The 26896-nt window shown below is 39.9% G+C and overlaps 1 protein-coding gene across 1 annotated transcript in view; it reads left to right on the top strand.

Moving 5' to 3' along the window:
• The window catches only part of OXCT1 (3-oxoacid CoA-transferase 1), a 138879-nt gene that overhangs the window by 42260 nt on the left and 69723 nt on the right, over positions 1–26896 (top strand). The window contains exons 6-7 of the mRNA XM_077816798.1: positions 976–1082; positions 9735–9795. Of these exons, the coding sequence (XP_077672924.1) occupies positions 976–1082; positions 9735–9795 (168 nt within the window). The remainder of the gene's footprint in view (positions 1–975; positions 1083–9734; positions 9796–26896) is intronic.

Here is a 26896-nt window from a genome sequence, read left to right as displayed (position 1 = left end):
TAAGGCCCATGACCTTTGCTGTTGGGCCTCAGTAATGAATAATTTAAAAAAACAAACATGCTGATGGATGACTTACCCGTACTAGCTGTCCTCTGGTGACTAACCTGATTTACACTGACACCCTGTTCTGTCTAGTTTCCTGATCCCTATACAACAGTTTTGCTTTGAGCATCAGTAAACAATCATGAAGAGAACAGAGTTGTGTTTTATAAAATATAGAGATAATTTTACTGAAAGGCCATAGCCAGACTTCAGTTTCTGCCTTAATGAACCTCCCATGTTTTGCTTTGCTTCATTTAGCACAAGTTTTGAGAGCACTGTTAGGTCATAATTCAGGAGAATTATTAGCTTAAGTATAAAAACTCATTTTGTAGCTAACTACAAGTTGCATCTAATTTCATGGAGCTATTAAAATTGTTAGTTCTTGGTCCATTTATGAGTTACGTTTTCAAATTACACAGCACCAAAAGAAGATAATTTCTGAGAACAATGGGTAAAATTCACCCCTGTACCAAGTGTCTGCATGCGGGCTGTGTATCACTTAAACCCTCAAAATTGGACTTAAGAGGCACATAGACTTCGGGTGGGTCCTCTGCATCTGGATGAATTTCACGCAGTGTGAATACGAACTCTGTAAATATCACAGTTGCAGCACTAAAGCACTGTTACTCTGTGCGAGCTGCTGGAAGTCCAGCATAATGCATACTGAATGCCAGTAGGTGGTGCAGTGGGAACAGGGACTGAATTCCAGTTTTATGTTTCTCTAAACAAGGAAGCTATAGCAACTATAAAATCAAGTTATTGCCTCTCTGTGCACCTCTGTTATTACCCACTTGAGCTATAAGACATAACTACACATAGACACAAAAGAAGGTTTAAATTGAATTGTCTGTAAAATAAATCACATAAAATAAGTTTTATATAAGTCTGTTTGATGATGCCTGCATCTCAGCAGTGCACTATTGTTCCCTACAGGTGAGGGAGTTTGATGGTCGTCACTATATTATGGAGAAGTCAATTACAGGTGATTATGCGCTCGTGAAGGCGTGGAAGGCTGATCGTGCAGGAAACGTTATCTTCAGGTATTGCCCCTTTGCCAGTGGAGGAAAATCCTTTAATAGTTTGGAACAATATGAAAGGGAAATGGAATCCTGTCTCCTGTTTGAGATCTTACTGACTTCACTTTTATTCATTTTGCGTTGTCCTACTGTCAAATTATAATCCTATAAAAGGTCAAAAAAATAATTGCATATATTAATGGCTTTCAAGAATAAGAGAACAGCTGTGAAATTCAAAAAAGTGATAAAAATGAGGCATGGCTGATAAAAGCCACTAATATTTCCTGGAAAACTTATCCGCTTTCTGTACCGACTGAAACTTTTGAATAAAGTTCAATTTTTTTTAAGGACAGTATATTGGGTAGGGTCACAGGTGTCAACAAGAGCCAGCTGCATTTAGTCTGCAGTCCAACCAATAAGCTTAATTATGACCTGTTGAAGTCCATGGTTCAACTCCTATTGATTTCACTGGTGAAGGATCAGACACTTTATGCCATTATATATCATCCTTTGTGATGGAAAAACTCACCCGTCTGTATGGTGGTGAGTTATGTCCAGGTCCCCTTAAAGAACTGTGCAACACAACGTTAGCCGCAGTCTGAGACCAAGGTATGACTAGGCAGCTGTATTGCTCCTGTGGTTTCTCTTCCATTTAAACAGGAGAGATTTGCTTATGTTTAACACAGTTTTTTGTTTGTTTGTTTTTTGGCTGCTAACAGAAGAAGAGGTAAGTGTTGTGGTAGCTGAGTGCACTTTCTTACAGTAAACTGCTAAGTCAAGTAATCCAGCCCTTTTGAATATTAGAGGAAATAAGGAGTGCAAAAAGCCCCAAGTGTTGACAAACCATAAGTCAGATTCCCAAAGGAAACATGCAGTTGTTCGTCTGTCTTAAAAATCATGGTATTTAAATCAATGGCATTGTTTTTTGCCTGCCTTATGATTTTTGAGCCTTTAGGACAGAGGTGGGCAAACTACGGCCTGTAGGCCACATCCAGCCCAAAGGGCCCTCCTGCCCGGCCCCTGAGCTCCTGGCCCGGGAGGCTAGTCCCCAGCCCCTCCTCTGCTGTTCCCCCTCCCCTGCAGCCTCAGCGTGCCACGCCACCGGGCAGCACAGTTGCAGAGCTGCAGCCTGACCCAGTGCTCTGGACGGTGCGGCTGTAGAGCCACCAGACACCAGTGCTCCAGGCAGCACGGTAAGGGGACGGTGGGGGGGGGGGGTGCGTGTTGGATAGAGGGCAGGGAAGTTCGGGGTTGGTGGTCAGGGATGTGGATAGGGGTCGGGGTGGGTGGTCAGAGGGCGGGAAACAGCAGGGTTGGATGGGGCAGGGATCCCAAGGGGGCAGTCAGGAATTGGGGGGGGGGTTGGATGGGGCGGCAGGGGGCAGTCAGGGGTGTGGGGTCCAGGGTGGTCGGGGGACAGGGAGCAGGGGGTGGTGGATGGGGCAGGAGCCCTGGGGGAGCTGTCAGGGGGTGAGAAGCGGGGAGGTCGGATAGGCAGCGGGGGCCAGGCCATGCCATGCCTGGCTGTTTGAGGAGACACAGCCTCCCCTATCCGGCCCTCCATACAATTTTGGAAACCCGATGTGGCCCTCTGGCCAAAAAGTTTGCCCACCCCTGTTCTAGGAGGAAGCTTCCCTTCTTCCCCCACTTCCAAATGAGAGCTTGTTTCTGGTTGAGCACTGAACTTTAGATGTGTACACACAAAGAGATGTAGGCCACCCTGTTGGCTGTTGCCTTCTCCTGTCCCCTGGGGTGTGGGCATTGAGAGCTGTCATTCTATTTCTTCTACCTGTCCCTCCATGCTCCACACAGCCCCCAATCCCATATCTTCCCCCTAGCATTTGCTTGCCCCCCACATTTCCCCTCTTTCTCCACAATAACATACCTGTCCCATTCTCCCTTCTTTTCTACATTCTGCAGCATCGTACTGGTCTCTCTCTTGCTACTCACTTTCCATTGTATGTTCCTTTTTCCCTCCTGCTCCCTGCACCTAACTTCTATACCTCCTACGTTCCTGAAGCACAGTTGATATGAGGAATACTTCACTTGGAGAGGAGGTCTGAAAGCTCTACTTTCCTATTCGGCAGCTACTGAGGAGAGGAGGAAACGTCTCTGGTTTAGGAAACGGTATCAGGCCTGGGATACCTACAGCCAAGATTTGATCTTCTTTGCTCCTTTCTGCAAATGTCCAGCTAGCAGGTTGCCAGATCAAGTAATCTAATTGTAAACTAATGGTACCCCTCAGCCGGAGAGTAGAGAGCAGTCTTACTACAGACACTCTGGTTTTTACCCCGTTGCGTATCAGGGACACTTCAGAGGGGAAATTGCAACAGACTATAGTAAACCTATTTTACCTACTGTGTGGCCTGATACTCCATTCTGACCGGTTTTCAGTACCAATAGGGTCTGTTCCAAACACATTATTGCCTTGAGATTTATGACCTCCACTCTAAATGAACTGAACAATTCCTGGATTGACTGTGACTCACTGGCTACAGGAGCTGTCTGCTTGTTGGGTTTTGCCACATTTTGACAGTGGATCTCCTATGCCTTTGCCTCCTTTCCGCCGCAGTAGGAATGAGATCTAACCCAGCCAGGCTGTCATTCACCTTCAGGCTAAGGGCAGAAGTGAAAGTGTTCTTCTGTTGCACTCTAAAAGATAGATTAAGGTATATTTAATAGATTTTAAGGCCAGAAAGGACTAGTGTAATCTTCTAATCTGACTTCCTGAATATAGGCTGTAATATTTTACCAACTGACTCCTGCATTTAGCCCAACCATGTGTGGCTGAACTGCATCATGTCTTTCAGGAAGAAGGATTGAGACGGGATTGCTGCAAAAGGTCTTGTTTTGTAGCCTGTAGCATTTTTGTTCAATACAGCAAACAGTAGCTGCATTGTCTCCAAACATGTTTATACTGAGCAGACTCACTTCTAGACAGTCTTTGCCTAGCAAGCCTAGTCTCCCTAATAGATATCGATGTCAATTACAGTGCAACATAATCAAGATAATGACCAAAATGTTTTAATGCCTTAAAGAGGACCAACTAATCCAAGCTTTGGATCTGATTCAGCCAGGGGAGTATAAATTACTCTTTCCTGTGCCAGCTACGACAAGTTGCTCACAGGAGAATTTCATTTCATTGGTTTGGGGTAGATGTGCCCTCTGGATAGCAAGGACAACTCAGTTCTCACCAGTGCATCCCAGGAACACTGCTGGTTGGAGCTTCCTTAGAGAGCTGCTATATGAGTGGATGTGCCAGGTGCTCTGGTCATGCTTCCTGTTCGACCAGTACCAGCTTCCTGTTCGACTAGTACCACTCAGTTTTGTTGCTGTTCTGGCTCTTGCCAGTCCTACCCCTGTACATGGAGCTGCAATGCTTTGCACCAGCACAAGGACCCATTTTTCAGGGAGCTCTGTTACTTGTGAATTTAGCCTATGGCATGACTTTGAACACCGTTGTGTCCAGATTGGATGTAAGTTGTTTAGGGCCATTATAGGCTACAAGCAACTGGTTTCAGCTACCTTTTGCTTTCATGATGATTGCTCTTGATATGCCCTGAGGCTAGCTTAGATTCCAAAACCAGGAGAGTGGACTTACTGATCTGGCGGGCATGTGTTCGCCTGTTGAGTCTGCTTGTTATCTAGATGGCTTTAACAGCTATGTTCTACCCTGGACATTTTAAAATGTTTGCTTTAGATATATGGGCAGTAAACAAGGATATGAGAGGAAGATACTTCCACTACCAACATCCTTTGTGAAGCTTTGTATCTTTGATATGTTTAAGGAAGTTGGCAGTTCAGAAAGGTAACAAACAATTTATTGTTTTGGTCTGTGCCTATAACAGTAAGCATCTAGAGAATGCTACCTTAAGGTCCTTCTGCATTTTCAGAGATCAGTTATTGTAATATGCCACTCACAAGGAGCTGATAACTAGAGTTGGAAAGATTACATTTTTGTTGGGAAGCATGGATTTCACCATACACACTCCCACAAACTGAAAAAAAAATATTTCTAATGATAACTGAAATTTACAAATAAGTAAAATAAGAACAATTCTTCTTGAGAACTTATTTTAGAGTTTGATTTAAGGAAATTGACTTTGTCTATTTTGGCACATGATGCTGACAATTTGTGTTTTAACAGTTATCAAGCTTTAACTTTAACTCAGTATCTTCTATCGTAAATAATTGTCTGCCCTCTCCATAATGTCCTGCAACTGTGAAAATTTAAATTGATAAAAATAAAAAAGTATAAAATAAACATTGATGTTATCTGACACAATTATATATAAAATCGAATTCTGCCAATCCAATCCATAACTTTCAAATTGGTATCATCAGTGAGTCTCCCACTATAGATATGCAAATGAACAAGTACTACAGAAACTGTTGTCTGAAAGAGAAGATCATGTTATCAATTCACTTTTTAAAGCTCACTCGTGCACTCCTGTAGGTATATGCGTATTTCCCCACATCTAGTAAAAATCGGACACTGTGCATGTGTATGCAAGTGCAGTAACTGAATTTACAAGCTACATACTAGCTGGGGATATGAGGTTGAGAGTTCAAGCCCATAGGCAACACCTGACTTTGTTAGCTTTTAGCACACAGCATCTATTTATATGAATGTATTTTTTTCCACAGTGATTTTGGAAAACTTTTGATTTCTTGGAGCGAAACCTTTGACTTGCATCTCATTTTTACATCACGGATACCATTTTCAAATATCTCTTTAACTTCTTATGTTTTGTGACAAAACTCCCAAAATGTAATGTACATTTTAGCCCGAAACATTTTACTTGCTAAATGTGATAACTGGATATTAAAACTAAGATGCTTTTCCTTATTGTCTGTCCATGTCTGTGCTTAATATTGCTTGTTTTTTGTTTGCCTGGAAACTTTGCTCCTATTTTAAGTTAATATCAAAACTCCCATTGACTTCAGTCGGACCACCTGGACAATAATACACTTAATACTTGAGATGCATTTGTTGTGTGTTGCTGTACAAGGTTTGTTTATAATAAAGCTTTAATACAGAAGATTAATAGAAAATTGATCTGTTTACATTAGTCAGATTCTAATGAAATTAGACCAAATAATCAAAAAGAATGCCTATGTTATCAGACTCCTATTGATGTAAGGTTATTATGTAAAAATATTACTTTCCAGATCAGAATTTTGAAAACAAAAAAGCATTCAAATTCTGGTGAAATCAAATTTTGAGTTTTTCCCTTAATTTCACTATTTAAAAATGTTACCACTTCACCATTATCAGACATGATTATTTTTAGCATAATTAACAGGATAAAGTTTGGCAAAGACTGAAATAGCAAGCCTAATAAAAGGAATTCTTCTTGCAACATAAATGTTATCCTTCTAAGATGGGTAGGTCTACGTATATCTAGGAAAATATGGGTTAGTTTACTGTCATCACAAACCTTTTCTTTTGTCTCCAAACTATTGGCATCAATCTCTCCCAATCACAAGGAGATTCAAAGTTTACTTTCAGAGTGCTATTCAAATGGTTAGAACCAGATAGAAGCATTGATACTGGAATGCTGTTCAGAATCTGGAAATATTAAATAAAATTAATGGGGAATCAACTACAGCTCTAGAAAATCCTTGGAAACCCAAGGATCTCAATGGTATTTTGCTTTGGAAAGTTATTGTAAAACCTCAGTTTTTCAATAGATCAATGAGAGAACCTTTTGAAAGATGACTTTTGGTCTAGTGCTGATTTCATGTTTCTATGAATCTGGAGTAATGCCATTGAAATCAGTAGTTTCACAGGTGTAAAAACTTACATAAATGAGATTAACCAGTTTATTTGAGCATGAGCTTTCGTGAGCTACAGCTCACTTCATCAGATGCATACCGTGGAAACTGCAGCAGACTTTATATATACACAGAGAATATGAAACAATACCTCCTCCCACCCCACTGTCCTGCTGGTAATAGCTTATCTAAAGTAAATTACCAGCAGGACAGTGGGGTGGGAGGAGGTATTGTTTCATATTCTCTGTGTATATATAAAGTCTGCTGCAGTTTCCACGGTATGCATCTGATGAAGTGAGCTGTAGCTCACGAAAGCTCATGCTCAAATAAACTGGTTAGTCTCTAAGGTGCCACAAGTACTCCTTTTCTTTTTGCGAATACAGACTAACACGGCTGTTACTCTGAAACCTGTCATAAATGAGATTGTATGCAATGTTGTAGTATATTACAGAGACAAGGTGGGCAAGGAAATCTTTGATTTGATCAGCGTCTTTTGATTAGAGCTTGTCTCTCTCACCAACAGAAGTTGGTCCAGTAAAAGATATAAATGAGTTTGGCAACTTCTTTAAGCCTTGTCTACTCTTACAGCGGTGTGTAGAGTACATTAGTTACACACTGTTGCATCCACACTCGTTTCGGTGTATAGATTTCACTGTGTTGGAGAAAAGCTCTGGCATTGGGGAGACACAAGGGAAAGGCTCCAGCAGCTGGAGAGCAGTGTAGACATGGGAGACACTGCATGGGCATGTAGAGAGCAATGTAGGGTGTTTACCCGAGGGTTCAGGAATGTGACTCACTCTATTCACCTGAACTATGCCTCACTGCCTGTGTTGCTATTTGGGCTAGCTGCTAGCTGGGCATGCAGTGTCTGTACTCTACACACTGCTGTAAGTGAAGACATAACTTCAGTTTGCAATTGGAATTTTATCTTCTCCACTGTTTGCAAACTGTTTAAAAATATTTCTACCTTTTTCTTTTCCCCCGTAGATTAGAGATTTTATTTGTAACAGTCTGATTTTTGAATCCAGGTGTCTATACGTTTCTTAATGATTGAACTTCTGACATATGACACCGAGGTCCATAATAATAGGTGATTGGGAAGAAACATTCACTTTTAACTCTTCTTTTTCTCTAGATATCAATTCCCATTCCATATTTTTTAAGTTCTCCTTATTTTTCCTTGGTTGATTTTCTATTCTACCTGTCTTATTTTAAGGGTATATTTCACTCTCATTGACTATTAGTGAATGTTCTATTTATGTACTGAGACAGGAATATACACCTAATTTCTGTTTTCGATGGTTCCTCTCCTCTTATGATCTTTTGGCCAGAAACAGCCCCAGTATGTCAGATGCTATGAGATGAAATATCTTTTTTTCTCCCTTAGTCTCTTCCAGAGATTTTATAGTTGCTGGTTAATGTTAATAAAACAATTTCCATCTCTGTATTTGGCCTTGGACTGTTAAGTTGTTTTCACTCCATCTTTGTACTACACTAGAATCCAGAAACAAACTGTGTAGTGCATGCTACGTGTAGGCATTTGGTACAACATAAAAAACCAGGAGGGGGCAGTGGAAGCCCAAAGTTCAGCATGGTAAAAGCAAGTGATGTGCATGAAACAATAGGATGAAGAGACAAGGAGTAAAGACTTAGAAAGTAGGTCTGGCCAGAAAACAACTCCATTTCTGCCAGACATTGCAAGGTTTCAAAATTTGTTTTCATTTCAATGTGGAACAAAAACAAGAACTTTCAAAAATTTTCACCAAAAACATGAGAGAGACAGACAGACAGAGACCCAGACCCACTCCAGAGTAGCCAATAGCTTGGTATTTAGGGCTGTCAGCTAGGATGTGAAACACTAAGGTCAAGTCCCTGCTCTAAACTGGACAGAGTAGGGACTTGAACCTGGGTCTGACACGTATATTGGGCCAAAGAGAAGGAGACTGACTGACTCTTTCTGTCTCTGATTTTGGCCAGAAATTCCATACTGGACCTGAGAAATTTTCCTGATGAAATGTTCACTGAAACACTTTGATTTTGATGGAAAAAAGTTTCTGCAGAATTGTGTTGACTAGCTGCATTGGAAAATAGCATGTACTTAATATTGTGGCCCAAAATTCTAAAAAGGAAGTGTAGTTTTCTGAAAAAGTAGCATCTCAGATGTAGGTGTGGAGGTGGCTCAATAGACTTTTCTTTTTTTCTGGTAAGATCTGGGTTTGAGTTCTGGCTAGGTCATAAGGGAAAGTGTTTGTTTGTTTTGTTTGTCTTACTCCCTAGATGCCATTTTTCCACATTACAAAAATAATACCCAGGGAAATTTGTCCCAGCTGGCAGGCTTGGTTTGAGAGAGTCCCAGGATTGGCATGGCAGAGATGTTAGTTAAAATAACTGGATGAAATTTACTCCTGTGGAATTGGGCTAGCACAATTCCCATGTGCCATGTAAGTGATATTTTGAAGTCATGCTTGGGACAGTAGTGGTTTATAGGCTGTCTGCTGGTCCTCTGCACAGGAGTGAATTTCGTCCAACAGGCATTACTGCAACCAGGGGGAATATGGCACAGAGCATACAGCTGTTAGCTCTGAACAATTAAATAAGTGAGTTTATCAGTTGAATATTTAATTGCAAAAACTAATGTGGCTATTAAAAGTCAGGGAAAGCTGTAAAGAACATGTGATTTATCAAAATGTAACATTTTCATATGCCTTTTATAAAATGCTGTTATGGGTTTCTTTTCTCCCCTTTTCTATTAGCAATTGTATCCACAGCTATCTGAAAGAAAATAGTGTAACCTTTATTTTGCAGGAACATGTTGTAATAGCCTAATTCTGAAATGGATATAATTTTACTCTTACTGTTAATTATTTTCTCTCTTTTCTCCTTCTTTTCCTGTGATAGGAAAACTGCAAGAAACTTCAACCAACCTATGTGCAAAGCTGCCAAAACAACTGTGATAGAGGTAAGCATAAACAATGTTTTCAGTGTAAGTGTTGCTTATTCCAGAGTAAAATCATTGTATTGTCAGGTAATTCTAAAGCTAAAGTAAGAAATGTGTCACTTGATTGTATACAGTAATTTACAAAACAATGGGTCAAAGAAAGATTCACTGTTGCAGTGTAACTTCTGTTTTGTTAGGTAAGCTTTGAGATGTGCCTTATGCATTTCTGCCTTCACTGCTGGGAAAAGTTTTCTGATCGCTCTATAATATATGTACATAACCTGCAGACCAAGATCCATTGCAGGTTCAAGCTTACCACCACTGCTGGAATACTATGTCCAGTTCTGGTGTCCACAATGTGGATAAATTGGAGAGAGTTCAGAGAAGACCCATGAGAATGACTGAAGGATTGGCAAACATGTGATTGAGCTCTTTCAGTCTATCGATTTAGCTTAACAAACAGAAGGTTAAGGGGAGACTTGATAACAGTCAGTAAATATCTACATGGGGAACAAATATTTGATAATGAGCTCTTCAAACTAGCAATGAAAGGCATAATGCAATCCAATGGCTGGAAGTTGGAGCTAGATAAATTTAGACTGGAAATGAGGCATAGATTTTTTTTATGGTGCAAGTAAGTAACCATTGGAACAATTTACCAAGAGTCATGGTGAATTTGCCATCACTGACCATTTTAAAATCAAACTTGGACGTTTTTCTAAAAGAAATACTCTAGGAATTATTTTTGGGAAGTTCTGTAGCCTGTGTTGTATAGGAGGTGAAACTAGATGATCACAATGGAACCTTCCAGCCTTGCAATCTGTAAATCTATGCATGTAAGACAAGTGGGCAATGGCTAATATAACCTTGCTTTTTGTCCCTGATCTTATTTTGGAACCACTTGTGTGGAGTCACATTGACTTCAGAAGGAAACACCTGCGAATGGATCTGATGCAGAATCCAGGCCTGTCTGCTCAGCTGATACAGTAATTTGAAAAACTCAGGAACCAATGGCTGCATGTACATTAAAACGTCCATAATCCACATGGAGCTAAACCATATAGTCTGCAGAAAGCAATAGTGATCTCTCCCTACCTCTCAGCAAAGGTGTAATTGTGGATGCGATTTTGTGGGCTCTATGTGACTAAGATTTCATTATTTTTACAAACTAAAATGCAGTCTGTTTAGTAGTCTGCTATAAAGTATTGTCATAATTCAAATTAATCCCTAACTGACATAATAAGTGAAGAGATTACTTTTGTGATACATTTTCTTTCTGTCCTGCTTGTTAATTTACAGTGGAATTCCAGTGTTAATTAAGGCAAACAGGCACATCTTTGTTCAAGATTGGTCTGTTTCACCAAGTTGGTGGTACGTGAGTTTTGAACATGCACTTTTAACATCATAAAACTTGAAAACTTCACACATAATGCTGCTATACACATTTTACCATGATATTACTGATCAGGAAGTTATGAGTTTTCAAATGATATCTCACAAGGCATACTTTGTACAAAGATTATTGTGATTGTGTGGAGGGTGTGAATACAGGGCTGCATCGTGGCACACTGTATTTGCACCCCTTTGGATTTTTGCAAAGATTTTTATCTGTCTGAACATTTCTGGAAAGTAAATTTTGGAACCGGAACTGAAACTTTTTTGTTTTGTGCGGAAATAGTGGATAAAGGTCACACAATTCAATCAAAGCAAACAATATTTGGTCACTTGCCAGTCATACTGCTTGATTATTGAGTACTCACAGTGAATGGGTTTATGAACATCAGAGAACAAAATTTGTTTTCAACAAAAACTTACAAAGTTTTTCAATTTAAAATTGAAGCTGGATGTAGCAATGAATTCTTCAGTCCCTTCTAGCCTACTCTGTCCCTGCCTGGTATGTACTGGCATTTAGGGAGAGGCTATGGAACAGAGAGACTTTTCTTCTATTCCCACATTGCATCCCCTCTTTCTGCTGCCAGGAGAACTTCTCTACCCACAGATGAAGGGGCAGAATTTTCTTCTCAACAAACAGTTAACATATGAATTTCTCACTGCTGTAATTCCATTTAAGACTAGCTGTTAGATCTGTCATAAACTATAGCTGCCTTGGGGTCCTTCAACACTTGCACTGCCATCAACTGCTGACAGTGCTCTATGCAAGATGGCACATCTGCATTATTTTTCAGCTATTTTACAGAAAAATAAATGGGAGGGTGGGAAAGACTCCACTGTCATAACCAAAGTCAGAACAATTAGATACTTTGTCTCCTCTGTGCATTCAGACATGGGATGCCAGAAGCGGGTCATCTAACTCATAACCACCAAAGAGTGATGCAAGTGACTGACAGAAATCAGTTGTACATCTCTGTGTATTTATAGATTCTTTTTTGAGTCACTGGAATTTTTTTCATTAATACAAACTATACATTTGTATAAGTTTATACAGTTCTTTGTATATGGTGCGGTAGATAATTTTAACTTCTTTCCCTCTGTATTTATATTTATATGTTTGACTTTTATCCACTTTTAAGACAAACTCTCATTTTATTGAGGTATGATTAGGGTTGGGTGTCCTATTCCTTTGCACTTCCTAGGAGCATGAATACTATCCTACTACTGGAAATGCTCTTCTCAGGGTATTTCCACCCTGGCCAAAAGGAGGAAATGTGTGAGGAATCAGTCAGTGCATATGAGAACCTGTTTTTGCAAGATTTCCCACTGAGTTTTGAAGACTTCAGAGAGCATTGCACATGAGTATGTGAAAGCAGAATTTATTCCTTAATATGTAGGTTCTTCTGCCATCAAGTTGAAGGTAGTGGGGGTTTTGACATTGACTTCATCTAGAGTAGGAACAAACCCTTAATTATTTTTTTAAATTCAGCCAAGAGAGAATTTGGCAGCAGTGTAGGGGAAAAAACCCACAGGTATTGTTTAATGCTGAAGAGCTGTAAATAATTAAACTGTGAGAGGATTTTAGAGAAGGAGGACTAAGATTATCGCTGATATAAACTGGTAACAACACACTCAACCTAGAGCTATTGACTTCAGAGCCCTGGCAGCAAATTTTCAGGTATTGTCCTTCAACATTGTTTTTTGCCAAAAATATCCTCTGGCCAACTTCAATCCTTTCATTTCAGTTTCTTTACTGGATCAGAAATGTCTTAACTCTAAGTTCCTGCTAAGGAAATACACAAGGTATTTACTGGCTTGAACAAATTTCTTTTGAACAGTTTGGTGTAAAATTGTATCCGTGGATAAAACCTGATACCATGTGTGATTATGGAGATCTTTGCTTAGGCACATCTGCATCAGTCCTGCACAGAAAGTTAGACTGCATCATTTCGAATTCAACTGTCACATGACCAGTATTGAAGGTCATAAAAAGATATTAACTAAACTACATAATTTATATAGATCATATGAACATTAAGCTATAGCAGAGAAAATCATTAAATGATCAAAGTTTTGGCAATATCAGTTCCTTGTGGTTTGGTCGCCCCCCCCCCCCCCCCGCCCCCTCTCCCCGAAACTAAAATGCCAGAGGGGTTAAAGCTTATTCTGTTCCCTTTCAATTTGTTTCTATGCTATACTTTCACCTAAAGCATTACATTCTGTATTTAACATTTTCTTCTCATTATGTTCACATGTAAATACTCACTCTAACAATGTAATTACATACATAGCTCTGTGTGTGGATCTATTCCCCACTCAGAAAACCTCACTAATTCTGAGAAAGGGAACATTTAAAAATGTCTCCTCTGCAAGAGTTAGGAAATATTTTACTAAAAAATGAAGAGTTACTGTGCCAAGTTTGGAGACTAAATTTAATTTTTAATGTGTGAAACTGGGTTTTAGTCCTTCGTTAAGTGCAGTTCACAATACTGTGCAACCTTAAGTCTGGAGTTGCCATTCATCCTTCTGTAACTGTGTGTGTGTGCGTGCAAAATAATACCAAGACCTGATAGCACGTTTCATCAGTAGATCTCAAAGAACTTTATGAGGGAGGTCAGGACCATTTCCCCTGTTTTATAAATCTAGATAGTAGCATAGTGTAGTGGGTATCTAAAAGGCAAATGATGATGTTACGTCCAGGTCAAGTCCCTCTAACAGATCATCACCAGGCTGTTCTAATAGGACCCACCTTTGGATTCCGCTGGGTCTGGGTAGAGTCCAGGCACTGTTTCTGCGTCTAGGTCTCCAGGGCACACTCCCAGATGCAGACTTCCATTCTGAAACCCTTCCTTTGGATAGGGGACTCCACAGTCCAACTACCCTAGGCTCCCAAGACCAGTGCTGAGACAGCTCAAGCCTTCCTACTTGCTTATGTACACTCTGTCAGAGTCTCCCCTTCTTTGGACAGTCTGGTTTAGAGTTGAACTCTCTGGGGACTTGTGGCAGGTAAAGTAAGAAACACAGGTTTTGTGCAGGAACTTTTTAAACATAGTTTACTCTTAAACAGCATAAGAGAGTGACGAATCTAGCCAAAACAACAAAAACCTGAACACAATTCTCCTCCCCGCCTCCGAATCCTCACCACTCCTGAGAGTCTTTCCCCCACTCCTCCAGCTATCGCTCTCTGTTTCTGGCTATGAAATGGTTCCCCCCGCTCAGAGGGCATATCTCTTTTTAAAAAACAGGCTGATACACTTTCCTCTGTCTGTCCTTCTGGGTATTTCCCCATGATCCAACACCCCTCTGGGTTTTGCTGTGCAAAGAGTCGTTAAAAGACAACGGTTAATCAGTAGCAACCTCATTGTTTTATCAGTGTAGAGCTATTCAGTTGTTGATGCCCGTGTTTCAATTTCCCAAACAGAGTCTGTTCGCTGTGTGCCAAGTCCCTACTACAAATGGATGATATAAGTCACAATCATATTGTTACTATAGATATATTCCCCAAACTGTCTTGGATGGAATCCCACCGCTAAACTCTGGGGACTCATGTTAGTGTTGATTATAAAGTTATGGGCAGTACCAAATTTTGAGGAAGACTTTTTTGCTATAACTATTATTTTTCCTATTCTTACAGTGTCTGACTCACCTCCTTCTATCTCTCATAGGGCCTGTCCTTATTTTCCCTTCTTCATATGCCTCTGTGATAGGAACTTGCCGTATTGTTGAAAGGGAGTGGAGTAGCAAGGGTTTGGCATTCTAGCTTTTCCCCTCAACTATAGGAATATAAATTTACTTCGTGAAGGTAGGTTGTGGAGCAATCAGAGGACTGTTGGATGGAAGCCCTTGGCTGTTGTGTTACCAGACAGCAAATGGGAAAGAGAAGTCAAAATGAGGTTAGGCATGGAGCATTTTTGTGGGAGAGAACTCATCTTAGAACTAACTCTCTTGCAGTGCCATAGAAGTAGGTCAAGGGGAAGATTGTGCCAAGTGAAGGAAGGCTGGCAGTGAGAAAAGAGCTCTTGAACTGAAGGCCTGACTCTTGTAGTTGGACTCCAGCTGAGAGAGCTGGATCCTGATATTCAAGGTAGTTTCCAACAGGAAAAAGTCTGGGTTCCTGTCACCCACTCACGTACCTGGAAATATTTGTTCTATTTGTCCTTTGCAGATCAATAAAATGGCTGTATTCCCAAACACAACTTGTCTTTACCTGAAGGATGTTTTGAAACCAAGACCTCTGACTTGTCTGAGCTTCCCTTTCCTTTTTTTCGTCTTCATATACCTGTGAGGGTCAACTTTTTAAAGGTTCACCCTGGCAGCAAGTGGAGGAGTAGAGTTGTGTGCATAGTTAAAAGCACTTTCCCCATAGTGTGTTTGACTTCTTAAAACCAATGTTAGTTGATTGCATTCAGCAGCATGCATTCAAGGTAAAATGCTTCTATGCAAGAATTCCTACTCTTCTGCAGCAATTTGTCCCTGCTGTCCTGAGAATATCAGCTCAAGTGGAGTGGAAGTAGTCAGCTGTCAAAACTGTGAATGTTCCCAATCAAGCCCTAAGCCATCTGAAACTCGCATTGTTGCAAAATCTAAATCCCCACAAGGTTTATTGGAAACAGAATTCAGTCCTTAATGTGTTCACAAAGTTTGGGAGTGAAACTTAGCCAATTTGTGGCTTGTCAAACCTAGAGATGGTGAGATAATTTTGGAAATTGCAATGGAAAACCAGGAAATTTTTAATGAAACTTCTTGGTTGATAACGTCTTTTGTTATAATAATGTGACATTCATGCTTTTGATGCAGTATCAGTTGAAACTCAGCAATCTACATGGACTTTGCCTTGGAGATTTTCACTTGTGAGTTTGGTATTAAACAAAACATCTTCACCCATTTCTGTAATATACACTTGTATATCAAGAGTTGTGGGCTGCTTGATTATAATAACTATGCCATATGTATTATGAGAAGGAAGACTGGGGTTTGTCCTGTGAGTTTGTTAATTGAGCTAGGGTTCTAAGCTGTACTTTTTAGGACTTTGTGGCAATATGGTCTTTCCTATCCATCCACACAGCCAAAACTCTCTTGTCCAAACTCTTTTCTCATGTCTCAGTTACTGCAACGTTCTGTTTTCTGGCCTCGACAAATGCAATCTTGCCTTGCTCATATGCATTGAGAATGCTGCTGCAAAGTTAACACACCCAGCCTGTAGCTTTGACCACATCTTTGAATCCCTCCTCTGGCTTTCTCTTCTCTATAATATCAAACATAAGATGCTGTCTTCACTTCCAAGACCTTTTTGCAGCCTATCTCCACCCTACCTATGTTCACCCTACCTATCACCTCTCTCATTTGCTATTGAGATGTCAGTTTCTGCCTTTGAATGATTTACAATATCAGCCTCCATCCTCCATGTATTAAATTTTCAAAAAAAGAAATGGAGTACTTGTGGCACCTTAGAGACTAACCAATTTATTTGAGCATGAGCTTTCGTGAGCTACAGCTCACTTCATCAGATGCATACTGTGGAAACTGCAGCAGACTTTATGTATACACAGAGAATATGAAATAATACCTCCTCCCACCCCACTGTCCTGCTGGTAATAGCTTATCTAAAGTAATCGTCAGGTTAGGCCATTTCCAGCACAAATCCAGGTTTTCTCACCCTCCACCCCCCCACACAAATTCACTCTCCTGCTGGTGATAGCCCATCCAAAGTGACAACTCTTTACACAATGTGCATGATAATGAAGTTAGGCCATTTCCTGCACAAATCCAGGTTCTCTCACTCCCTCACCCCCCTCCAAAAACCCACCCCCATACACACACAGACTCACTCTCCTGCTGGTAATAGCTCGTCCAAACTGACCACTCTCCAAGTTTAAATCCAAGTTAAACCAGGACATCTGGGGGGGGGGGGGTAGGAAAAAACAAGAGGAAATAGGCTACCTTGCATAATGACTTAGCCACTCCCAGTCTCTATTTAAGCCTAAATTAATAGTATCCAATTTGCAAATGAATTCCAATTCAGCAGTTTCTCGCTGGAGTCTGGATTTGAAGTTTTTTTGTTTTAAGATAGCGACCTTCATGTCTGTGATTGCGTGACCAGAGAGATTGAAGTGTTCTCCGACTGGTTTATGAATGTTATAATTCTTGACATTTATTCTTTTACGTAGAGACTGTCCAGTTTGACCAATGTACATGGCAGAGGGGCATTGCTGGCACATGATGGCATATATCACATTGGTGGATGTGCAGGTGAACGAGCCTCTGATAGTGTGGCTGATGTTATTAGGCCCTGTGATGGTGTCCCCTGAATAGATATGTGGGCACAATTGGCAACGGGCTTTATCTACTACCCAAGATCCATAAACCTGGAACTCCTGGGCGCCCCATCATTTCAGGCATTGGCACCCTGACAGCAGGATTGTCTGGCTATGTAGACTCCCTCCTCAGGCCCTACGCTACCAGCACTCCCAGCTACCTTCGAGACACCACTGACTTCCTGAGGACACTTCAATCCATCGGTGATCTTCCTGATAACACCATCCTGGCCACTATGGATGTAGAAGCCCTCTACACCAACATTCCACACAAAGATGGACTACAAGCCGTCAGGAACACTATCCCCGATAATGTCACGGCTAACCTGGTGGCTGAACTTTGTGACTTTGTCCTTACCCATAACTATTTCACATTTGGGGACAATGTATACCTTCAGATCAGCGGCACTGCTATGGGTACCCGCATGGCCCCACAGTATGCCAACATTTTTATGGCTGATTTAGAACAACGCTTCCTCAGCTCTCGTCCCCTAAAGCCCCTACTCTACTTGCGCTATATTGATGACATCTTCATCATCTGGACCCATGGAAAAGAAGCCCTTGAGGAATTCCACCATGATTTCAACAATTTCCATCCCACCATCAACCTCAGCCTGGTCCAGTCCACACAAGAGATCCACTTCCTGGACACTACAGTGCTAATAAACAATGGTCACATAAACACCACCCTATACCGGAAACCTACTGACCGCTATTCCTACCTGCATGCCTCCAGCTTTCACCCTGACCACACCACACGATCCATCGTCTACAGCCAAGCTCTGCGATACAACCGCATTTGCTCCAACCCCTCAGACAGAGACAAACACCTACAAGATCTCTGTCAAGCTTTCTTACAACTACAGTACCCACCTGCGGAAGTAAAGAAACAGATTGATAGAGCCAGAAGAGTTCCCAGAAGTTACCTACTACAGGACAGGCCTAACAAAGAAAATAACAGAACGCCACTAGCCGTCACCTTCAGCCCCCAACTAAAACCCCTCCAACGCATTATTAAGGATCTACAACCTATCCTAAAGGATGACCCAACACTCTCACAAATCTTGGGAGACAGGCCAGTCCTTGCCTACAGACAGCCCCGCAACCTGAAGCAAATACTCACTAACAACCACATACCACACAACAGAACCACTAACCCAGGAACTTATCCTTGCAACAAAGCCCGTTGCCAATTGTGCCCACATATCTATTCAGGGGACACCATCACAGGGCCTAATAACATCAGCCACACTATCAGAGGCTCGTTCACCTGCACATCCACCAATGTGATATATGCCATCATGTGCCAGCAATGCCCCTCTGCCATGTACATTGGTCAAACTGGACAGTCTCTACGTAAAAGAATAAATGGACACAAATCAGATGTCAAGAATTATAACATTCATAAACCAGTCGGAGAACACTTCAATCTCTCTGGTCACGCAATCACAGACATGAAGGTCACTATCTTAAAACAAAAAAACTTCAAATCCAGACTCCAGCGAGAAACTGCTGAATTGGAATTCATTTGCAAATTGGATACTATTAATTTAGGCTTAAATAGAGACTGGGAGTGGCTAAGTCATTATGCAAGGTAGCCTATTTCCTCTTGTTTTTTCCTACCCCCCCCCCCCAGATGTCCTGGTTTAACTTGGATTTAAACTTGGAGAGTGGTCAGTTTGGACGAGCTATTACCAGCAGGAGAGTGAGTCTGTGTGTGTATGGGGGTGGGTTTTTGGAGGGGGGTGAGGGAGTGAGAGAACCTGGATTTGTGCAGGAAATGGCCTAACTTCATTATCATGCACATTGTGTAAAGAGTTGTCACTTTGGATGGGCTATCACCAGCAGGAGAGTGAATTTGTGTGGGGGGGTGGAGGGTGAGAAAACCTGGATTTGTGCTGGAAATGGCCTAACCTGACGATTACTTTAGATAAGCTCGATGATTACTTTAGATAAGCTATTACCAGCAGGACAGTGGGGTGGGAGGAGGTATTGTTTCATATTCTCTGTGTATATATAAAGTCTGCTGCAGTTTCCACAGTATGCATCTGATGAAGTGAGCTGTAGCTCACGAAAGCTCATGCTCAAATAAATTGGTTAGTCTCTAAGGTGCCACAAGTACTCCATTTCTTTTTGCGAATACAGACTAACACGGCTGTTACTCTGAAACCTAAATTTTCAAACTATCTCTTTGTGCTTTCCCCTGTGCTGGCCCTCCTGCTTTGGAGGAACTCCCTGTAAACATCTGCAAAGCTATCTCATTATCTGATTTCAGATTCCTTCTCCGAACTCTCCAAGTTTGCCATGATGCCTACAGTGGCTGGGCTGGTGCTGTGCTGAGACCATAGTCTATCATGCTGACTGATACTGTCTCCTTGTTTCCTCCCTTGTCTTTCTGCATCTGTTGTCTCTTGTTTTATACTTAGATTGTAAGGTCCTTGAGGCAGGAACAGTCTTTTTGTTCTGTGTTTTTACAGCATCTTCCACAGTGGGGTTCTGGCCCATGACTGATGCTCCTTGACACTGTGGTATATGAATAATAAGAATGTTTGAATTAGAAGCCTCAGTGTGTTAAAATGCACTGAGTGTGGAAACTTCTCATGTTTAGTTATCGTTCTAAATATTGTGCCAGACTCTCAGCTGGTGTAAATTAGAATAGTTCCACTGAAGTCAGTAGACATCTGCCAATTTACACCACCAGAGGATCTGGCCCCCATTCTCCAATTTCAGTTTTCTTTCCTAGCCTTTAATGTTTTTATATGAAGTCTTGTGTTAGTGCTTCTAGTCCACGATTTTCTTCTCTTCTTCTGAGGTCAATGGAACTTGAGGTTCTTGGTACTTCTGAAAATTGGGCAGGTTCTCACGTATTGATTTGGAGCCTAATTTTAGGCTTCCACTCTTAAAAACCCTTGCTATTATTATTATTATTTGATCTTTAAGGTTAATTGTAATATAAAAATTGTAATGTTAGTTGACAGTACCAGTAAATTTTATCAGGACTGAGTTGGCAGCAAAGAATTTATATGCACAAAAATGATATCAATATTTTCTTCTCTATGTATTCGGATTATCCCTGCCCTGAAGGGTTAACTATATTATTTCTTTGTTTTTATAATACCTGGCACAATGGGGCCCCAATCCATATTCGGGCCTTTGGGTACTACCATAATATAAATAATAATAATAATAGATGATGTATTTAAAATGTTTATAAACTAGCTGTCTGAATATCTAAGATCAGAGTACTCAGTACTTTTTTTTTGGTTTGTGGCAGGATTGCTAAATATAGCTCCCAGGGCAAACGGCATTTCCATCTCAATCAGAATACAAAAAAAAAGGTAGTGTTCTTCTCATAAAAATGCATTAAATAAAAATCATTAAACCCTGCATAGTTTCTCCGGTTGCTTAGGAACAATATTCTACCTACGTCAGTGAGCTCGATTGTCGCAGGTACAGTGAACCATATTGCACTGAGGGACAGAAACAGATTGATTGAAGTAAGTCATTTATATCATATTGCCCGTGCCAAAGCATGGCATTACTTTTATTGATAATAGAGAGGAAAAAATTATTTTACGATGCAATCCTGCAAAATGCTAATGCACAAATATAACTATTCTCACGTGAGTAGTCTCACTTTCTAGAATCAAAATTCCTGGCCCCTAGTGCCATGTTTCTAAAGCCTAAATTACCATGTAATGTTCAATTGTTTTAATCTGTAGACAGATTTATTTTGTAAATTACCAAACTTATAAAGTAAATCTGTAGACAGATTAAAACTATTGAACTTTAGATCATAAATTTTTCAGAGGGACCTTATTTAACATGCTTCTAATTTGCAATGAGGAAAAAAAAGGTGGGGGGATAGTGAAAGTCAGGGGGTTTTGGTTTTGTTGTTTGGTATAATAAACCAGTCTCTCTTTAAAGATAACCTTTAAATATAGGAGTCCAATGTAGCACTTCACAGCTAGAGCACTGAATGTTCTGATATGGTTTAAATTCATAGAGAATCAAATCCTTTCTGGCTATCTCTCAGTGAGACTCATTTGTGTGTAACGTGACAATGGAGTTCAAACTTTTTGTTTTGTTTCTCCGTGTGTGTTTTCATTTTTTTTTCTTTAAATTGACTCCTTCTGAACCGAGTATGAGCTTTCTGAGCATTAAGCTCCAGACTTTTAATTCTGGGATCCATGTGCAGATGTAGTCAACACAGTCTTCTAAAGAAAAAGAGCCCTGGGAGTCCTATGGTGTAACTTCCCAAGATCTAATTGGGTTCTGAAAAGTAGTTACACAGGAAAGTTTTGGGTGATCAATACACACTGGTCAAAACAATTCCACACTCCAAAATATGGCGTGCATAATGATGACAAGTCTATAATTATTAATTATTTATAAAGCTAATTTCAGTTGTTCTCAGGAATTGAACTGACCTCTCATTTACACAATCAACTTTATATTGTATATGTTACCTTTAAATGTACCAATGCTGTGCATGAGCCAAAAGACCTGGTGGTTTTTATAGGAAGACACTGTAAAGTGGAAGGATTTTTAAAATCTACCATTTCATTATGTATGCTAACATGTACATATGAATTGATGACAGTTACAAGCAATCAGGACAGGGGGAGCAAGATGCATTAGGCAGTAGTCCACCACTCTCTGCATCATAAAACCACATATTATGAAGAACTATGGTCCAGGAAGGAATGTACCATGTAGTTTCAGGGGTCACTAATTCCTAGAGTTTCTTAACCTATTTTTGGTTTAAATCAGCTTCGCTTTGTTAAAGTAATGAGGGGACAAAATAAATGATAACTTTTGTGTTTTCAGATGCAGTTTCCCAGTATAAGTTGAGAAAGGCGTGGCATTCAGGGTTGAAATTTTACAGACCATTAGTCTATAGTGTGGACTACTGCATTTGGGCATGAAAAACAAACAAACAAAATCTCAGATGGGCGGAATATTAAGATTTAAAAAGCTGCAGCCAAGTAACTATTTTATGCAACATTGCATAGCATTTTAAAATATATGAGCACTTATCTCAGTTAGGTTTTAATCTTTCTGTCTCTCCACCTTCACCTAAAAATGTTTTTTAAATGTAATTACTGAGTGAGGAAAATGACGGTTTAGGAAGGAATAGAGGATTAGAATATTAAGGACATCTTGGCTTTGTATCATGGTTTTCTGAAGTGAGACTATTTATTGCTGTTGTAGGAGACTGTAGGAACACAGTAATATTCCCAGATAGAAGGAGGTCATTCACTTTCCTCTCTTTCTACCCCATTTGATGGATTTTTTTACATTATTTTCAAATAAATGCTATCTACCACTATATTTCCCAAACCCACATTGAGGGTCTCTGTGAGAAATCTGCACCCTCCAAATGTGAAATTGTGCTCTTTTCAATCATGGATATGTTTCTCAGAATCAAATATTGGGTTGCTTTGTTCACTTTCTGTGATTAAATCACTGGGACACACCCACTTTACAAGAAGTTCTTTAACAATTCATTGACCCAAGAACAATCCCAAGCCATATCCCATTTTAACCCAGGCTAAATAGCTTAAATGTATTGGATTGCAATTGCTTAAAGGTATTGGATATCATTCCTTTATTTTATTTTATTGAAGCAAGGAAAAGCAAAGACTAGAGGTTGGGTTTTTTAGTGGCATGTTACAAGTGCTCTGTCTCTGACAGGTGTAATTTACACATCTACATTTTTAATTTATGGGTGTATTTAGTACACATAGAATCTGGAAACAGCAACCGACCTTTTCAGACTTGGGTGCCTAACGCTAGACTCTCAAAGTGGCTGATTTTTTCAGAGGTCCTGAGCACCAAGAGATCCAAATGAAGTGATAAGCACAGCAGGTACTTAGGTGTCTAAGTGATCTAAACTTCATACTAAAATAATTGCAGGTACATAATTATACCCACAATAATTTACTCCAACAAAACTGATGACATAAAAAAATGGAAGCCTGATTAGGATAGGCTGAAAACTTGGCCTTTTGTATTGTATTTGATGACTTTCTGTCAGTCCTAACCCCTGCAAAGTGAAGAAAGACATCTACTGGCCAGTAGTTCAACCTGCTACTTTCACATCTGTTAAAATGAACCGGTTCACATCTCTCCCCTCTTCTTGGCTCTGACATTCCCATTCACTGAAGTGTGGTAATGAGCAACCCACCAGCTATAGACTACATGACAATTTTTTACTTTCTTCTATAACCCTCTAGGACAAGGCTGTCTAGAAAAAAATCTTAGTAGCTGAGACAAGTAGCAGACTCTTGATACTGTAGGATTTGTAATAATTTATTGTAGTGGGGTGAGAGATACTCTGGAGAGAATCATACTGTGGCTAGCTAAATATTGTTGAGAGCTATGGAAAAAATCTGAAACCATAGTAATAGCGACAGACTGACCAAACAGGAGAGGAAAAGACTCCTCAATAAATACCTTGAATATCAGCTGGTTTGGGGGGGCAAGGGGGTTGTTTGTTTTTTTGTGCCATATCTCAGTTTTCTGTATTAGTTTTTGACATTTTTTATGTTATTCAAATTGAGCATTTACATAGTGACTTTCAGACTGTTCACTTGCTCGTCATAAGTAGATTAGGCTGGGCTGTCTTGTACTCACATTCTTGCTACTGGAGACATATTTAAGTGTCCAGCACTAGCACGTGCCTATGAAAGGAGATATGCAGAGTTGTAGTATGCAGGTCACGCCCAGGATATTAGAGAGACAAGGTTGAGGAGGTAATATCTTTTATTGGGTCAACTTCTGTTGGTGAGAGAGATGCACTTTTGAGCTACACAGAGCTCTTCTTTGGGTCCTGAAGGTGGATTTGGGCCAACTGACTTCCATCTACTTTAGATGCATGCCAGCAAGTTGTCAGTAAAGGGGAGATGTATGAACGTAGCTGCCCTCCTTGTCTAGACTTTTCAGACTACAATAAAAACAAAAGGTGCTGAAAGAAACTAAAGATTTCTGTAGGAGCTACATTTCTCTTGTAGTAGTTTAGACCGAGAGAGCAGTCACACCTACAATATATATATTGTAACATAATTTTTTTTTAAAAGGCATTCTAGCAGCTGTACTCAGCAGTACTGAATCCAGACAGCAGGAGCATGGTTTGGTTCAGCTGTTATTTCCCATAGAACTATGATACAGACGAAGTAGAAAAACTTCGTATGATCAGAAAATTAGAGTTCTTACTTGTTATGACTTTTTGAATGTCATGTTCTAAAGATAATTTTTCACATTTACTGCAGGCAAAAGGGATGCAGAGTTTCTCCATTAGATTCAAGTAAACAAAACTTCCTTCTTTAAATAGAAAGATATTTTAAAGTCAATTCCAGCTTTGGCTACTGTGCTTTTGGGCTGTGAGCTTATCACAACACCTGACTCCTGTCATTTTTCCCTATGGGTGGTTATTGCTTTCCTCCTCCTCCTGACAACGTGCAGGAAACAGAATTTTGACGCATTATGAACTTTCCATTTTCTTAATATTTGCTAGTAATATTCCATGGTTACTATTAGGTTCACCAGTTCAGTCATGAACCCTGAGAAACTATTTCAGCCTTTCTCTCCCTCACTCCACCCCAATTTGTTTATTTTCTTTCAAACTTTCACCTTCAAGAATATTTCCAGCTATCTTCTTTCTTACTGTGCATGTCAGTAGAAGAATGTTTGTTTAAATGTAAAATATTACTTTTAAGAATGTAGTAAGACCATTCATTTGATTGATGTATCAGCTGTATGAGCTATTCAATTTCTGAAAAATGCAAATACTGGTAGATGTGTTATTTAAAATCTATCACCATGTAAATGAAGAAGAAGAGTGACTAACACACACAAATCACCATACAGCATTCATATGCATTCTCTCTCTTTCAGTAAAAGTTGGCAAATGCCTGATTATTTATTTTTTTTCTTCTGAAAGGCTTAAGATCAGTAACATTACAAGTTAATAAATTCTCTGCCTGTGACCATGTCAGATTTCATAAGTTCACCATAGTCAGGTCACTAATTGGATGTATTCCTTGAATCAGCTGGAGCTTTCCTTTTGAGGGTTTTCAAAGCAGCCTAGGAGGTTGAGGTTTTGTGAAAAATCTCAGCGTCTTCCTGTAGTGTTTCTTAACATTTGTTTAATTAATGTCAAGAAATGAAGTCATAGAATCATAGGACTGGAAGGGACCTTGAGAGGTCATCTAGTCCAGTCCCCTGACCTCATGTCAGGACTAAGTATTATCTAAGCCATCCCTGGCAGGTGTTTGTCTAACATGCTCTTAAAAATCTCCAGCGATCAAGAGTCCATAACCTCTCTAGACAATTTATTCCAGTGCTTAACCACCGATGGGAAATTTTTTCCTAATGTCCAATCTAAACTGCCCTTGCTGCAATTTAAGCCCATTGCTTCTTGTCCTATCCTCAGAGGTTAAGGAGAACAATTTTTTCTTCATCCTCCTTGTAACAACCTTTGAAGTACTTGAAAACTGTTATCATGTCCCCTCTCAGTCTTCCTTTTTACAGACTAAACAAACCCATTTTTTTCAGTCTTCCCTCATAGATCATGTTTTCTAGACCTTTAATCATTTTTCTTGCTCTTCTCTGGATGTTTTCCAGTTTGTACACTTTATTTTTTTCTGAAATGTGGTGCCCAGATCTGAACACAATACTCCAGTTGAAGCCTAATCAGCATAGAATAGAGTGGAAGAATTACTTCTTGTGTCTTGTTTTCAACACTCCTTCTAATACATCCCACCCCCTGAGTATCAGGCATATGGTGTCCTTGGTCTTCCTCTAGCTTCTAATGTATTTGTAGAATGATGCCTAAACTCTCATCTTTGGTTAAATCATGTCTCTTTTTAATGTATGGTCTGTGCAAAGGTGAGAAAACTATTTCAATTCATTTTGATTTGTCTTTTCCATGATTTCAGTTAGGAGAAATGTTGCTTTCACTGAGCTAAAAGCTCATTTTTTCTCATTTGTAATAATTTATTAAGCGCTTGATGCATTTTAATCATTAGCAGCTTTTTTTATTTATTTTACAGTCTAAACAGCTCAAAGTCTTCTGATTTTAGTATATTTTGAAAATTAATAGTGAGGGCAGGATTCTTTTTTACAACATTGAATTTTGTTTGCAAGTTAAAGGCTATTTCTCCAGTGAGATCTTGGTTAATGAGCACCCGTATTATTTAGGAGTATAAAAATTTAAAATTGGGTTGCCAGTTTACAGTGAAGTTATCTTATTCAGTGCCTTGAAAACTTCAACAGTATCAGGACTACACATCCCAGTGTTCCCTTCAGCTATAGCGTACCTGCATCGCTGGAGGCCTGTAGAAATTCTGGGGTTGCCGTGGCTATGGTTTCAGGGGAAGAACTGAAATTCCCTTGTTAAAAACTGAAATAAA

This window comes from Eretmochelys imbricata, chromosome 5, assembly GCF_965152235.1.
Source record: "Eretmochelys imbricata isolate rEreImb1 chromosome 5, rEreImb1.hap1, whole genome shotgun sequence".
Classification (NCBI taxonomy): Eukaryota; Metazoa; Chordata; order Testudines; family Cheloniidae; genus Eretmochelys; species Eretmochelys imbricata.
Note: the sequence above shows the minus strand (reverse complement) of the source record. Positions and strands in the feature narration are given on the sequence as shown.